This window comes from Pteropus vampyrus, unplaced genomic scaffold (genome assembly GCF_000151845.1).
Source record: "Pteropus vampyrus isolate Shadow unplaced genomic scaffold, Pvam_2.0 Scaffold2, whole genome shotgun sequence".
Classification (NCBI taxonomy): Eukaryota; Metazoa; Chordata; class Mammalia; order Chiroptera; family Pteropodidae; genus Pteropus; species Pteropus vampyrus.
In genome coordinates, this window is record NW_011888783.1 from 22468703 (window position 1) to 22486729 (window position 18027).

General features: G+C 35.5%; 1 protein-coding gene across 1 annotated transcript in view; it reads right to left on the bottom strand.

The window, feature by feature from the left end:
* Nucleotides 1-18027, bottom strand: part of CSRNP3 (cysteine and serine rich nuclear protein 3) — an 80297-nt gene that overhangs the window by 11840 nt on the left and 50430 nt on the right. Inside the window, exon 3 of the mRNA XM_011358271.1 lies at nucleotides 4973-5232. Coding sequence (XP_011356573.1) covers nucleotides 4973-5232 — 260 coding nt within the window. The remainder of the gene's footprint in view (nucleotides 1-4972; nucleotides 5233-18027) is intronic.

Here is an 18027-nt window from a genome sequence, read left to right on the forward strand (position 1 = left end):
GGCGAATTTTAAGCTACCATTGAGAAGAGATGTGCACAATTCGCTTTAGTGAATATCTTCTGCTAGCTGGCTTCAGTACACCACTGGATGCACCTCACATTTTAATCAGGAGAATCAGTTCAATTGATTCCTCATGAACTAGAAGATCAGTGTATATTATACGAGAAGAATGTAAAGATTTGATTACATATGCTCAATTGTTCTATTTAAATGAAAATTTGAGCAACATTTTGAAAGAACATATTCTTAAATGTATTTGCATTTGCCCAAGGCTGAAGCCCAGTCTCTTGGTCTCCATCACTTTGGTTAAATATATTTTCTTTATAATTGTCAAAACAGGTCGTGCATATGACATGGCAAGTATTGGGGATCTCAAAGCTTTCCATTTGGTGTTGGGGCAGGCCTCCATTCAGGGATGCATTCTCAAAGCACTGGCAGTAAGTATTCTCTCAACTAATCTCTATGGTGTCTAACAGAGAAGTTCTGTAGAATAAGAGGCATTCTTATTGACCAGTAGACTTCGACCCACCTAATAAACAACTACTTCGACCAGTAGACTTCGACCCACCTAATAAACAACTCTAATATGAGCAAATAGTTAAAAACATATCCAAAAATTTAGAAACTATAGGTTTGTGATAATAGCCTGTGTCAACCAGCTCTCACAAACCCCTATTCCTTATACCTCTTAGAGCATTTAGGATGTTTACCTGGAGGTTAGTTAAATCATAGGACTGTCGAAAGGATACAAGAGGCAGGGGTAGAGGTGAAGGTGGAGAATTATGTTTCATGAGAAAGTCACTAAATAAATAAAGCACAATAAAATATCTAAGATTTGGAGTGAAGAAGATTTAGATAGAGATTTTTTAAAGGTTGCTGATTAAAGAAAGAGTTACCATCTGTCAACTCTTTTTATGAGGAAAGCGATCAAACGACTAAACATTCTTCAAGGAACACGTGGCCGAGAAATTGAGAAAAGTTATAACCCTGGAAAACCATTGGAGATGGTACTAAAGTTGAGATAGCCTTGATTTCAGAAAGGAGAGGAAGAGCAATTCAGGTTGAAAAAACATCGAGAGAGGCCAAAGTTGTGAAAGCTAAATTAAATGTCCTAGAACAAGGCAGTGGAATCCAGTAAGATATAACCCAGAGGCAATTGGGATGTCAAGGCTCTTTGGAACATACAAATGCCTGCCTAATGCATTTTACAGATACATGTGAAATGGGAATAAAGGCTAATGTAATTGTTCAACAACATGGTGCAGATGTTGAAATCTAAGCACTTAATTTGGAAAAGAGTATGGTATTAAGATGACTACATTGATTACTGTGAAGGGTATGACATGTTTAAATGGGCTTGACAGAGAAAAAGAACTGTGCTCCATAATTTAAAAATCCAAAGCTAGTTATTTCTTCTAGGAACATGTATTTTATTCAGTCAGCTTTCTCTATTATTTGATTTTAGACAATATTTGGAACACCAATGCCACAAACAAAAAAGACACACTTGAACTCCCAAAGTAGAATTGGATTTGTTCAACAAATCTAATTGTATATATTAATGTATCTTATCTCATAATTTGATTGAGATGAATTACTAAATAAGAAGCAATTTTTACAATAAAAAACCAAATTTCTATTCTTATTTTGTTTCCAAAATATTTATTATAAGGAAACATCAAGAAGTGTGGATATTTCTTTTTACTAATCTTTCAGTATTAAGGCCCCATTGTATACATGAGTTCTCTATTTGGAACCTAAAGAGACATTCTGAAAAGACGGAGTCACAGTGGAAAGTGAAACTTCTCCTTACTGTATTGGGGCTGTTGGTTCTCAAATAAGTAGAAGGTTCCAAGTCCAATGAGTTTCTTGTGGTGTTTTACCTGGTCTCCATAGAGAGGACTTTGCAAAGTATTTATCTTATCATATGCTGTCTTCTCTCTCCTTAATCAAGAGGCAGTTCACTTCCTGTCAGAGAGGACCACCTCCCAGCAAAACCAAAGTGGCAAAGTTTGTTTTTAACAAGTCTGCTTTCCTGTTTGGACCTTCCTGCTGCCCCAGTGAAAATAATAAATCAATTTAGCTACATTTGTTTTAGTACTCCAAGGTATTTTCATTTCAAAACAAATGTTATATTAAAAGTAAAATGTAAAGTATCAGAGCGAAATTCTTGGATTGCTAATTTTAGATTTTGGATAGCTGAATCTTAGACCAGTATAGTCAATGATATTTTAAAACATAAATGTTAATGTTCTGGAGGAATTAGAATGAAAATATATAATATTTTCCTCCATTAATTCTCCTCAGATTTATTGTTGTTGTTGTTTAGCAAACTGGTCCACATTGCTGTGATCTTTTATTAGGTTCATGTGGCATGTGTTTCTCAGTTTCTGAATACTTTTAGTATACTGAGGCTAAGGTCAAATCATCTGAGAATCCCATTATCTTTTTTGCTTGGTTTCATTAGGAAGGAGTAATGATATCTAAACGACTTTTGTTTACATTTTCACCAAAAGGGAAAGATGCATGTTTTCACTTATCAATGACAAACCAAGACATGACATCCACGTGGATGATTGCTTCTTCAACTTCCAACACTAAGCACAATGAAAAAAAATATTAATTAATAATAGAATACTCTTTTTGCTTCTTTTCTTCTTCAACTTGCTTTGTTTTTTTTTTTTTTTAAAGCATAGAAGTAGCTGAATACAAATTATAGTATCAGAATATATCACTGCCTGGCATGGAGTAAGGTTCCTGTAGGTGTGTGGCTCCCCATAACATTTATCACATACACAACGTGACTCAAAGTTCACCACAATAAATCTTTGGGTTTTCAGAAAGAATTACAGTTCCCCAGCTGTTAAAACCACTGCACAGAGTACTAAACCTCAGAAAGGGAGAACTCCCTATAGGTACAGAGATTGTCTTTCCCAATGCCTATAGGGGATAATCAATTAATTTTAGAATAGGAAGTAACAAGATAATATAACCAGTGTTCTGTTGAGTGAGCCAGATATTTAACATCTTTGTGCTTCTTTTTCTTTAGTTGGTCTCATAATTTATCTATCCCACTGGGTCTTTGTTAGGATTAAATTAAATAATGTTTATAAAATGCCTGGCAAATAAAAATCACTTAATGAATGGCAGCCATTACTACTGTTCTGCCAACATTTGAATTTGAAGAATGACTTCACTCTTTAGGTAGGGGATAGAGTCTGTTTGCAATGGGTTAGAAAGGCAGAGGGTAGATTTCAGAAGCAAACCTGAGAATTATTATTAAATTAAGCTACATGCAAAGCAATCACGAAAAACAACAATAATAATGGATTGTTACCAAGAAATCTTAAGGGACTTTCAATGAAATCTGTCAAAAATACCACTAAAGGAAATATGAGACATGCTCTAGGCTTGATTGTATCCAGCTTAATTTAAGTGACTGCCTCTTGTGCAATTGGGAACAAGGCACATAAATTGCAAAATACATCAAAACAAGGTGTTTTGAAACACACAGCACACCTCTGCCAACTGACTTTATACTGGAAACTAAAGGTGCAGTTAACAAAGGTATGCTGATGGTGCTTCAGCTGCTTAACGAGTGACTTTTTATGTTAAGTACTCTGGATTACCTGGAAAGATTTCTTTTGTTGCTGGATAATAATGGGAGAGCATTTCCTATATATATTGTTAGGTTGAGGGAGCAATGCAAGTATAGAGCATGTCTGGTCAATGAAAGATTACAAAACTATGTTTCTCTCCACTTAATCCCTAATGTGGCAGAATACTAGCTATCTCTACCTGGACAACTCCCTGACATCTCTTTAAAAACGCAAAAGTCTCTGAAAATCAATAACGATCTCAGTTATCTACCTCTCCCTTCCTCCCCCCAAAACTGCTACTCTTTCTGGATTACTTGTTATATCCTTGTCATAGAAAAAGGTACTATCTATCATCCACCCATTGAGTTTTGCAAGGCAGAAATTTAGGAGTCATTTTTTATAGTCTCCCTTCTTTTCCTTCCAAATTTAACCCATCATCAAAGACTATTGATTTTACTGCCAGAATTTCTCCCTCTGTCCATCTCTTTTCATCTCCCCTACCATCAATCAATTCTAAATTCACCATCATCTTTCTCCTAGACTATTGCAACATCTTAACTGCTCTGACTCCATATGCCCCCTCAACATGGCTGCCTCTACCCCAAAACCATTCTCACATCACCAGATGAACCAGATCATATTATCCTAACACCCCAACCCCATGCTTAAAGCTGCTGAATGACTTCTGAAGGCCTTAGGATGAAGAGGAAAACAAAATGCCTTAACACAATATACAAATAAATCCCTCCTTCATCTAACTCAACTCTTTTTGACTCTGCACCAGCCACACAAGCCTTTGTGTGCTCACCATACTTCCTCCTGCCACAAAGTAGCTTCTGCTCTTTCTGTTGCCTAAACCAATCTTGCCAACCCTTTTCGCCTAGTTATCTGTTTAGATTTCAGTTCAATTGTCACTTCCTTGAAGAAACCTTCCCTGACCTTCAAACCACATTAATTCCCTGTTATACACTTTCATAGTACCTTGCAATCCTTCTTTACAGGACATAATGAAGCTGTGATTTTATTTTGTCTGCATGATTAATATTATTCTTTCCTATTAATATGTAAGGTCCAGGAAAGAAGGGACTATATCAATTTTTGATACCAGCTAGCCCCAGCCCAAGCACAGGGGCTATGACTTAGCACTACTCAAAAATATACAGTTATAGAATGCACGAATAAACAATGTCAGGTAAGTCATCCACATTGCTTTTAGTACAGAGCCTATACTGTTTTAACAAAAGAACCAGCAGGCAGGTTTTTGTGCAAAAGGCCCACTGTGGTCTGTGAATATAAATATGAAAATGATTAACTTAACCAAACCGAGGAAAGAACACAGAGTTTGCAAAAAGTGAGTTTCTAATGTTGTTTACCTTTAGTTTTAAAGAGTTCAATTTTTCCTCCCTGAGGTGTTCTCTCAACATCTCCCGATGAAGCCTCTCCTGCTCTCTCGCAAATTCGCCAAGCGTGTACTGGCGCACGCTGTTATGGCGGCTGGACATGCCCAGGGTGCTGCCCCCTTGACTGGGCACGCTCGTGAAGCCTTGCCTCCTGGTGAAGTAGTACACGGTGACACAGCTAAAATGCACATTCTTAGTCCTCAGTCGCTTCTCTCTTTTGAGAATGGAGGAAGCTGAAAGAGAAAGAAACAATTCAGTGAACACCTAGGGCAGCAGTTTTCAGATGAGATGAAGAATTAGAAACTGCCACTTGATGATCAACCCTTTTTTGGCTGCAAGACAATAATAAGTTGGAACAGATGTATATTTCCTTTTAAAAAAATGTTTCTAGCTGTGGTATTGTAGACTTTCAAGTCCTTCTATAACTGTAGTCTAAACAAACTTTCAAGAAAGTTGCCAAAAGGCTATGAATCAGTAGCAGAATGTAATTTCTCATTTCCCCCAACCTCTTAAGTTTTGGTTTTATGGTTTTTACATGAGTTGCATAATACTATAATCAGAAAAGACATATATTACCGACCTTCACACTTTGGATCTTATTTTGATATGGAGGGTGCTTGGCATAAAAAAGTGTCTATTTAAAAATTTTAGAGAATTTCAAAAGCAACAAAAATTCAAGGAAAAAAGCTTACTAGCACTATTTAGATATTTTTACAATCAAAATCTAACAAGGCTTTTCCTCCCTGAGGTTGATAAAAATTCCACTAAACAGCATTTCAGACAGTGGGATTTTAATCCAAGTATACATTGGGACAATTGAAAATGTCATTCGATCTTTTATTATCAGTCACAGGGATATCAAGATGCACAGAGCACCATGGAGGGTTGAGATACACACTGTGGTTGACAGAAAGAGAGCCACACATTATAACCATGACCTTTTGGAGTTGGAAAACATACTAGGCATCATCTAGCCCAGTGCTTTTATTTTATAGTGAAGTAACCCAGGCTTGCAGAATTTGAGTAATTTTTTTCAATGTAGATAATTAGTGTCAAACCTAAACTTAAATGTAAAAGCTCCCAATCTGATGCCATATTCTATGACGCTTCTCCACTGGGTAAGGAAAGGTACAATGAATTGAGGAGAAAGATTTAGAATCATGATGTTATGTGCTGAATTGTATCTCCCCACCCCCAAAATATGTTGGAGTCTTAACCCTCAATACCTCAGAACGTAACCTTATTAGGGAACAGAGTCTTTACAGAGGTGATCAAGGTAAGGTGAGGTCATTAGGGTGGGTCTTAATCCAATGACTAGTGTTCACATATAAAAGGAACATTTGGACAGAGACATGCACAAAGGGATGATGTAAACAGACATCCTCACTGTGCTTATGTGAAGATGGACAGAGATGAGGATTATGCTGCCAAAGACAAAGAATGTTTGGAACTACCAGAAATTGGAAAAAGTCCTTCCTCTATAACTTTCAGAGGGAGCATGGACCTGCCAACACCTGGACTTTGATCTTCTAGCTTCCAGAACTGTGAGACAAGAAATTTCTGTTGTTTTAGGCCACTAATATGGTGGCATTTTGTTAGAGCAACCCTAGGAAACTAATACACATGCTCAAGTAGAAAAACAGATAGAAAGAGACAATGAATTGAGAAGAAAACCTTGGATAGCAAAAGAATAATATAAGCTAACATTTATGGAGTGCTTCCCAAGTTCTGTATTATGCAAAGAACTTTAATGAATTATCTCATTTTATCCTTACAGCTATTTGTGTTGATACTACCCATGTCTCCATTTTAAGAAAACTGAGCCTCAGTTTCCTCAAAGACTGAATAACATAAGCAAGGTCATATAACCAGTGATGAAGCTGGGATGCATTATTCCAGAGTTCAGGCTTTTAAACATCATGTCATAACAAGAGCAGAAGCCACTCTAAGGGAGGTGAACAAGGCAGAGTTTTGGTGTCATACTAACTCTCATAGATGTCAAATGCTACTGCTTTCAAAGATGATTTTGAAAGCTATATAAGCAATAAAAAAAAAAAAGTGACTATAATATCATTTTAGATTTATGTAAGAATATTCTGCCAAGGGAGTTCAAGTTCTTTTGTCTCATCCCCCCACCCCACCCTATAAAACATTCAAGCCAAAAACAGACAAGCCACTATTACTAATCTCATTTTATGAATTTATTTATTTAATAAGTAGAAACCAATGGCCTACTATGTGCCAGGCTCTTTCTAAATGATTGGATACATTGATGAGAAAACCAGAAGGTGATCCCTTCCCATGACACCTCCATTTCCAGTGATAAGAAACTCAGATAGAATGAACAGACTCAGAAGATTATAGAGATAGAGAAATATGACATTTGGGCAAGAATTTAGCTTTCCCAACTTCCCCTCCTCCCTACTGTTTTACCTCTCCAGAGGAGATTGCCAGAAAGCAAATGCTTTCAAACGTGTACATAACTTTCCCATTTATTTATGTGTACGTTCACTGCAACATACTTGTACTCCTGGCAGCAGAGACAGTTCTCAACTTTAATTTAAAATCCCCGATCTGCTTCATAACCGTATGTTTAAATCATCTTAAAAAGAGAAGGATTTGTCAAAATGCAAAAGATCAGCACAGAAAGCAAAATTTAATAACTTGCCCAGGAATCTGACAACCTCATTTGTCACTACCTTACAGCAGGCCACGGCTGCTGCTTTTTGGGTGATAACCTTCAACCTTTTCCACTCTCGATATCATAAAAACAATGCCCTTAAGCCAACATATTTCAAGGCCATACATTTACAGATAAGAAAAAAATTTAATGTATTCATTTAAGGTAATTATTATGAACACCTCTGACAATTTTATTACTTATATTTTAGATAATTTATGGTACTCTAGACAAATTTCCTTTTTGAAAATGTATTTAGATCTTGTACCTATATTTTTAGATTATAAGAAGTACACTTCGACCTTCTGGATGAATCTATTGCACTACTGTTTCCTAAAAAGCCAGAATACTCTTTCCCAAAAGGACAGTTTAGAGATGATTTTCTACAGCTTTGAGGAGACAATAGTAGCAGAAAGCAGAAGCTCTTGGCATTGCCAACGTTATCAAATCATGCTAGGATTAGTGCTGCTTTCTATCAGCAAGGGTTTATAACTCAAAACTGTGCTTATGCTTGCTTTAGCATTTGCATATTATAAATAGCACTGTGAGAAGGATGATTGAAAAGCCTACAGAATATATTTAAAAGGCAGACTTTGAAATACTACAAGATCTGCCTTATGAGAGATATTTTAAGTGTGGCTTTCCTGAACTTAAGAGCCACCCACGGCTCTCCTCTGATTGAGTTAGAGCATGAGCCTTTATGGTCTATCTCCTGCCTCCAGGCACCAATTTGACTACCACAAAATGAAGTAATAAAAAAAAAAGTCTGTATTCTTCAAGCTTGGGAAAAATGGACAAATTCACTCAACACATCTGCCTTAGGGAATCTGAAACCTCCCTGATATACCTACCTAGTAATTTGTGCCCTTTGCAGAACAATCGAAACCAACTTTAGTTTTAGAGTTTAGTTCACTTTACTACTGTGAGGTCAAGAGCAAGAAATAAGCAGGAGAAGGAGGTGTCTTTCATTACTGCTTTAAAAAACAATTAGTCTGTTTTCATATCAATACTGAGTTTTTGGTGCCTTACAGCTCCTTTTCTTTTGTCCCATTCAGTTACCACCCTGATACAGAAGTGTCTAAATGCAGTAGTATTATATATACAGCCTAGGACACAGCTCTTGGGAACATCCATTATGGTTACCACATGAGAGCATACTGATGCTACTATAAAATAATCACATATTATGGAGATGATGTTGATTTTTATAAATTAAAGGAATAAACAGCACAGAGTGACTAATATTAGTTGTCTGCAGCAGTTATTCTCCCTAAAAAATGCTTTAGCAATGAACGGAAAATAGAATTGGGAAATTGTCCCATTCACAATGCCGGGGTAAGAATTCAAGTAGATAAAATACAATAATCTGTACCATACATTATATAACAAGTTCATGAAGAGAGTGGATAAAAATGGAAGCCAAAACTAAAAATGGCAGAGTGTGTTTCCAGAACCTTCTAGAAGAGTCAGTGTTCTGATGAGACAAATATTCTGAGTATTTTGAGCCCACAGAGGAGATGAGTATATCAAGGCATCAGAATTAAATCACATCAGGCTCTAAGAAAATTCAACTGACTTTGTTCCATTTCCACACTCATAAACGAACCTGCTTATATAGATTGGAATACACCTTCAAGTCAACAAGGCTATGTAGTTGACTCATCAATTTTATTTCTTGCTGAAAATAATCAAATTTGTTTCAAATTTATACTTCAGCTATTAGTGAATGAAGTGAGTGCATGTCATGCCATCTGAGATTTCCTTCCTTGCATGCACAGAGACCATCACATAAAATTGAAGATCATACTAGGCCTGTAAAATTGAAGATCAGACTCTGGACCATAGTGCAACCACTCTGGAGCTCATACTAGAGCAAGCAAGTCACCTCAAGGCAGACTTATTCCTTTTTTGTGTCAACAACTATCAGCAAAGCCCTGGTATAGCTGAAAAGGCAGAAAGCAGTAACTAGAGCTATATGTTTTGGTATTAAATTTGGCATGTGAAAGTTGAGGGTTCACAGTCCAGTATGATGTTAAACGAGGAAAATATTAATTTTACCATTTGAGCCTAAAGTCAACAGTACACTTTTTTCTCTCCTATGCCCTATGCTCAAAAGAAAAATATTGGATGATTTGTAAGTCTATATTTTGAGTTTATTTTTAATTTATTTGGGGAAAATTTAGTAGAAGCAAAATGAGATTGCTGAAATTAACTTGTTTATATTGGTAACTCCTGGGCAATTAAAACTCATGTTTTTAAAACATACAAACAAAATTAATCAGGGGCTCTGAAAGTGTGTATATTGCTTCTTACCTTTAGAAGAGCAAATCAAGATCAAATCAAACTTACGAAGTCATGAAACCTAGCCTGCAAACTGAAAGTCCAGTTGCATCAGAAAAAATTTTGTATAGAAATTAGCCTAATAGCTTAGATGTTAAATCGATTTCCAATGGTTAAAGTTATGAAGATTTTTAAAAAGTTCTTAATCAAGTGGTTTCTGCAATTCCCCTTGATCATATCCTCACAGTTTCTCCAGCTTGAAGATTGTCAATGTTGGCCCTCTAGACTGGGTGGGGTGCTGCCCACATGGTCTCAAATCTTAAGTACAAGTAAGGAATAAAAATGGATCTAGCAACCAAGAAATTATAGGTACCTCTTTTGAAAATAAAGTGTAGTTTGTTACCAAAAGCAATTCTTCCTTGTCCTAATTGTCCCCTTTTATTCCTTTAATTGATATCCTCAAGTTTCCTGAATATATTTGCCCCAGTTGTATCTTTCATTATTTTGCTCAACTAAGGTATTTAGGGCAGTAGTAAGTCATTCTAGTGGGAGAAATCCAAAAGACTGATATTCTTGGGGTCTGGATGAATGAGAGGCAAAATGAAAGTAAAGACTAATTGGGAATATTTTCTTTCCAAACATGAACAAAACCCAAATCACCTAAAGAATATTATATATCCTATTACCTATGGCAAAATCAATGTTACATTATTTTATACTCAGCGTGGTATTTTATTCTCATTTATGAAGCATATAAAACACACCCAGACAAAAGAAACAGACTCTCCCAAATACTGGACACGTAATAGGCAACACTGGGCATAGCCAATATTTTGGAATTAAAGTGCTTTGCATTTCCAAAAAGGTAATCAGAACTGAAGCAGAGTCAGTAAATATAAGAATATGTCAGAATTCACCAAACAGCAAATCAGGAACTTTATTTTCTTCTACTACTGCCCTTATTATTAAGAAAGTAGCATTCAAAAACAAAAAAATCAAGGAAAAATAGCTCCCACTTACAGTAATATTCGTGATGTCAAGTCTACATTTGTATTTGGTTCCCTAAAATGTGAGTGACAGCTCTAAATGCTTTTAAAATTGTAGCACATCTCTCTCTCGAGCCCCTAAATGCCACTCTTCCCCATTTCAAATCAACCAGCCAACTTACATACTAGTAAAGCAGCAAAAAGACTAGACCATCTAAAATACAATAAACATACACAAAAACCAGTCATCATTCTGATTTCAATCCTTCTCTAGAGGAGAAATAATTTCATAAGCCATAGATAAGACTAGGCAGTTTAACCGTTTAGTTGTATTTTCTATTCTAATATTAAGTTGAAAATATTCACAATGAATTGCCCTCAAGACTAATAATATCTTTCATGCACTGCAGCTTCTGAGTGAAATAATTTAAGATAAAACCCTTTTGTTTAAGTCACTAGTTTATAAAAATAAAACCAAAAATAAAAACCTCTCATATAGGACTACGTGAAATAATAAGAATTCTATCAAGATATGAACAAAAACTGCATATGCCTTTAAACAAAAAATATTAGTAAGACTAGAAATAATATAAAAAGATGACCCTTCAGGCTGGATGACTAAACCTTTGTTTTGGATCATAAACATGCATGTCACGTCGTCATCCAGTCTGTCGGCTACATCCACACAAGCAAGCAAGAGATCTGCATGGAGGAAACCAGCTCTCTCTTGAGTCTCTCCAGACAGCAACAACCCAGGCTGCTCAGCACACTGAAAGCTGAATTTGACATTCGAGGGGGTGGTTTAACAGCACAATCATCTATCTTCAATTCTCAGTTTGGGAAAAAGTAAGGTTTACCATCCAGAATTTTGATGTACATTCAAAAAGATGCATATAAAAATTAAATGTAAACTTCTTTAACTTTTCAATTTTGATGCCATAAATAATTAAAATGACTAACTCACAAAGAGCAATCATTTTCCAGAACTAGCTATTTTTCACCCATACATTTCTATTTAATAACGATGTCCCCTGCACTTTCTCTCTAATTTTTGTGAGTAATCTTTAAAAAAAAAGAGTGGAGGAGGTCATGTTGTTTTCATACTTGTTAAGACACAGGGATAAATACTATATTTTAAAATTTTAAATTGAAATTAAAAAATTGAAAAAGCAAATATTAAAAAAATGTTCTTTTATGAATAATCTTAATATATAATTGACTTACCACTGACCCTCCTCCTTCTCAATTTACGTTAAATTGGCTTTCCACTGAAAATATGATAGGACTGTAGAATGCCCTAGCCATCAACATAAAATGTAATTAACATTAGAGATGGTGAATTGTTAAAGTCAAACAAATTTAGATTAAATTATAGATTAAAATAGTATCACTGAGTGACCTACTGATTTTCATTCTAATTTTCCTGTTTCATCAATTCATCCATCAAATTTATAGTATTAGGCGTCATGAATTTTGGTGTTCCAATTATATGTTTGACATGCTTCTGGTTCGGTTTTGTCTTTACATGATATATCACTTAAATAAAGTTTACACATTAAGCAAAATATTTGAAACACCATATAATATTAAAGTATTTTGCTAAATCCAGGCCCTGTATTCTGCTCAGTTCTGTCCAGAGCAGACTGAAAGTCGGAAATTTTTTTTTCTTGTTCCATATACTTAGCTAGACATCTGACATATTACTGTTATGAAGCAGTTTACAAAATTTTGATCAATATTAGCAGATCTTTTTTTTCTTTTCATACTATGCACATTTCTTTAGGTAACAAAAGATTCCAAGAAATTTTTAAGATTTCTACAGAGTCAATGTTAACATTTACATATGGAACACACATTATTGAGGTATTTAATTGTCTTTTCATTTTTAAAAATGTTTCTTTATTGTAAACATATCATAGTACTAATGAATTAGAGAAAATATTATCCTGTCTTGATATTGGGAAAATGATAAATTGTTAAATAATGTAATCAATCTGAATTCTAATACTTGCTAAGATCTATTATACAGATTACATTAATGAGGATCTGCATTTCTCAGTTCCTCCATTAATATTTTCAGAATTATGTTTATCTACCTCAAAGGAATATTATCCGAAATAATTACCTTTGTAAAATGCCTTAAGAATCACAGATGGAAAGCATTACGTATGCAGAGTACTATCTTGGTGATGCTGTTAAATCAAATAAAAAGCATGCTCCTTTATTTTCAGTGAGAAAATAAGTACCACCTACTTCCCAGCTTGTTTCCTTAATCTCTCATATGTGCAATTAAACCTTAAAACATCATGCTTAAGAAATATATTTCGGTGCTACTAAAGTAACAGTTATTTTCAAAATATATAAACCTATACTCTCATTTTATTAAATCTCAACATGGATATCATCTTAAGACCATACTGTTTGTTACTGGGGAAAAAAAAAAGTAGTCATTACTAAACATAAATAATCGCAGTTCTGGCACAAGTCCAAGGTGTAAGCACTTTCCTTTGCTGTCTCAGCAATTCTCCTGATGTCAAAGACACATTAAAATAAATGGGCACCATATGGCTCCGCAGCAGAATACCCGCGCTCTTACAACCAAGAGGGCAATGCAATTCATTACCACCATCGGAGAAATATTTTGGGGACATGGAATATCTCAATGCAAAATAAAGCTGCATGAGGCAGGCCATTTGATTAAAATTCTCATACAATGACAGAAGGAGACCTTTGCTATTCTTCGGCTCTACTAACCTGTTCTACTGCTTTTTACATTTTCTCGATACCACCATGAGCCTCTCCTGTAAGGATTAAACAGCACTTGCCACCTGCTCAATGACTTTACTACACAGTATTTCATCTGGTGCAACAATATAGTCCCATAAAGCCTGATATATCATAATAATCCAGGTCGGAACATCACTTAACAATATCAACAAACAGTACAAAATCTTCAACAGCAGCAACGAAACTCTTTTCAGATCAAGTCATTCTGGAGAGCAACACTAGGTCAAAGATTATACACTTGAACTTTGAACTTTGCCAGGAAGGATGAAATCTGGAAGCTTAATATCTCTTTTTATCCTTAAGCTTAAAATACCTTTACTATATTTATTCCCCCCAAAATCTAAATCATTGAAAAATGTAAATGGAAGAAATGAATCAATGCTATATCACTGGCTCCATGTCAGAATTTCTAAAGTACGAAAAAAAAAAAAAAAGGAAAAAAAAGAAAAAAAGATCCAGGGCTGCAGAGTTGGGATTAAAGCAGAGGTTGGGAAGGTAGCCGGGAGAGAGGCAGCTGGGGTTACTGAGGTACCTTCTGTTTCCTGGCTGTCAGTGAGTGATCTGGAAAGGTTGTAAATCAAAACCCAAAAGACAAACTTTTATCTATGACTTTTCTATAAAAAATATCTATTTTGGGGGGTTGAGCATATGCTTAGTTTTCATAATATCCCTCATTGTCTGTTTTAACGCTTTTTAAAACCATGAATGTCTAGTATAGAATTAAATACAATGTCTAGTATAGAATTATCATCCAATAGCTACTGGAAAATAAAAATGAGACTCAGCTTAAATGTCAACTCCAGGAAGGCTTTCATAGAACCTTAGGATAAGGTGACTGCTCTATTACACCTTTCCAGAGCACCCCAGCCTTGGTATCGACAAAATGAGTACATGCCTCTCCCCCACTAGGATTCGATTAAGACCTAGAAGATGAGGACTACATCTTACTCCCTGGGGAGCCCTCAGTATATAGCATACTGCTGGGCACCTACAACTCATTTGATAAGTGTTTGGTCAGCTAAATTACACGAATGGATATGTGAACTCTGGGCTAAATAAATAAACATTTACATTTCCTAAATATATTTCCCTTCATTTTAAACAATAAGATGACAGCTTTCTCCTGAGGCCTCATAGTCAACACGTCTTCCTTCTTCTAGATACTTTATTTTCCTGGGGTACTTTTCAATTAAAATAAATGTTTCGAAGAGAGGACACATCACCCTCATGGCTAGAGGGTACACCTAACTTTTGTATTACAAACTATTTGAAATATGCTGTATTTTATATATCAGAAGATCTAGCATAACAAATCAACTCTGGCATCATAATAAACCTTTAAACAATTCATCAATAATAAACTTGTAAACCCATTTTTAAAAACCAAATAGCTGGTCAGGGGAACAGTTACCTGAATACTATAAAATGATTTTGAAAGAGAAATCCTGCTGATAAAACATCACTAATTGGTATTGACTGCCAGCAAAAAATATGACTGAAATTCTTGCCTTTAGCAGTCCATTAATGATAGATCTACAATGTTCTGTTTTTGTCATCTTTGCCTTAGAGCAATGGATGTCCTATAAAAATAAAATCATATTCTATAAGATTTATTAACTTCCTATGAAATATTATACAGGCATGTCCTACAACAGAATTTTTCTCTTTTTGGTGCTGAGACATAATAAAAAGATCTAGTTGATGAGATCCTGAGACAAGGTGCAGAAATAAGGGAGATTTTAAATATTTATTGAAATATGAAAGCAGGCAGAACAGAACTAAAACTATATGGGCTAGAATATAAATTGAATGTCATGTCTGGGGCTCATTTTACCCTAAAGTTAAACATTTGTCCTGTTGTTTCACGGATAAGAGCAAAAGACATGAGAATCATGGGTCAGAACAAACAACATTATTATTCACAGCATATCAAGCATCATGAACATCACGTGCTTGTTGGTATTCTTTGTCCTCCAAAATTCTACAGGGGCAATGTGGAAGAGCCAAATAGATACTATACACACAGAAGGTTTTCACTATACCAAAGGCACGATGATCATGGAAAACACTTTTTCCGTGATCAGTAAGCAAGCTTGTTTTTTGTCCCAGAAGGTGACATTACATCATCCCTTAAGACTGCTTGCTATAAACACTGAGAACTGGCACAGGTAAAGAGGGGTCATGTCAGTGCATTCTTGGTGTCCTCAGAAAGACATGTAGGAATGCAAAAACCCACGGAGGAGTGTCTCAACAGAATTTTTATTTATTTTGTTCATTCATGTATTCCAGGAACCTGGAATAGTATCTTTCATACAGTAGATATTCAATATATAGTCGTTTAATAAATGAGTGGGATTTATTGATAGGTTTCTATTCTTATTAAACACTATCATGCTTGTAAAATGATAATCTCACAAGCATGTATGTCATAACTATCACTTAGTATGTGAAAGCAATATTCAAAAAACACATATAAAGAAAAAAATCTTTTCCTACAGTATATGAACTAAAAAGTTTCCTAAACTACACTTAATGAGGCATTTTTATTATCATAAGATATAGCATTTTTCCTTTAGGTCTCTTCACTGTTCACAGGTACTTTTCTTTGCAAACATGTTGCCCAAGGAGAAAATAAGCCCGAAGATCTTTGGAATGATTTTAGCAGCTCCAAGGAGTGGTCCAGCTATAGCTCTCCTATCATATCTGTGGGGCACGTAGGGTGGCCCCTGGATGCATAGAAACAGTTGCAAAGGATCTATGTTTGCCCTTTGATATGTTACTCTTATGACATATGGGTTATTTATTACAAGAAATATTTTTTTCCAAAGCCAAAATAACCCCAGTTTTGGACCTTGTAAGGGAGAAGAGTTTCTTTTCCTTCTACATTTAAGCAGTTTATATTCCTTGGAATAGAAGAGAAAAAAAATAATAAGCAGAATGATGACTATACCTTATTTTGTAAAAACAGGATTCGATCTCTTCCATCTTTAAGAACATCACTTCTCAATAATTTCTACGTTTCTTTTATCATCTGGAGCAAATTCAGATTCCAGACTTTGGCTCACATTGGTCTCCATTAACCAGTTTCTCTGACCTCCCTCTCATGTACACACAGTCTTCAGTGTCTCCAAATCTGATTTGTAAGTGACTTACACAAACAAAATATTCATCTCTGACCCCTGCTGGAGACCAATTTACTCACCAAAGAGGCTCTTGGGCATTAGAGTTGGAAATAGGAAAAAAGTGAGAATTAAAATCAATGTAAGGTAGACTCTGCCTTGGACCCCACCCAGACTTCTGGCCTTTGATAAAGGATTCAGTAGGGATAACCCAAAATGTTTTTTGAGTATGTGAATCATATTGGGAGAGTAAAGGGACTATTATTGTTCCCAGATGGTAATGGATATAATTACTTTCCTTCAACAGAAGAAGTTACCTTTTTCTTTAGTAAGTCATTGGACTTGAAAAGACTGGAGGAGGCCACAGGTACCCTTGAGCAAAGAACTCTTTATGGAGGAGAGGTACAATGATCCAGGGTACCTAGGGCATTTCAGGGGTACTGGGAAAAGATAAACTAGACCTTGGTGAACCATTGCTGTGGTCTAGTTTAAAAGTGCATGCAATCTATTACTAGAGCAATACATTTCCATAATTTATACATAAAATAAGGATATTGGCATGCATGCCAATTTTAATGATAGAGGTGTGTAACCACAAAAATTTGGAAAACTATTAGTACACAAGAAGTGAAAATTGCGTAAGAGACAAACTTGGATAATTTTAAAGTACTGCTCTTATTAATGAAGTTTTATTTGTAAGTTCACTATGTGCCACAGACCTTTCTTAGTGCTTTATAGGCATTAATTTAGTAAATCCTCACATCAATACAATCATGGTTTGAATAGGTAGAACACCTCACAGCTGGTAGCAGAGCAGCCCGATTTGAATGCAGAATGTGTCAGTACGCAGCTCAAGCCGTTAATCTTGACAGTGTACCGCCTCCCTTCCTTAGTTCCGGAATGGGCTAATACTCTTTCTTCTTCCTTCTTATATTCCATGAGAACCTGCTCCCAGGACACAGACAAAATCTAGAATTATGGTAATAACTATGTAGCTGCATTATTAAAATAGAAATAGAGAAAGAAAGTTGTCTGTGTCTTTGAAGCAGTTAGAAGCATCTTAAGAAGTAAACCATTGTAAGCTTTTGCTGTTTTATTACCAGATCACTAGTGGCCTGGAGCTATAAACCCTAATGACACAGGCTTTGGAATCAGACGCAACCACTAGGTTCATTG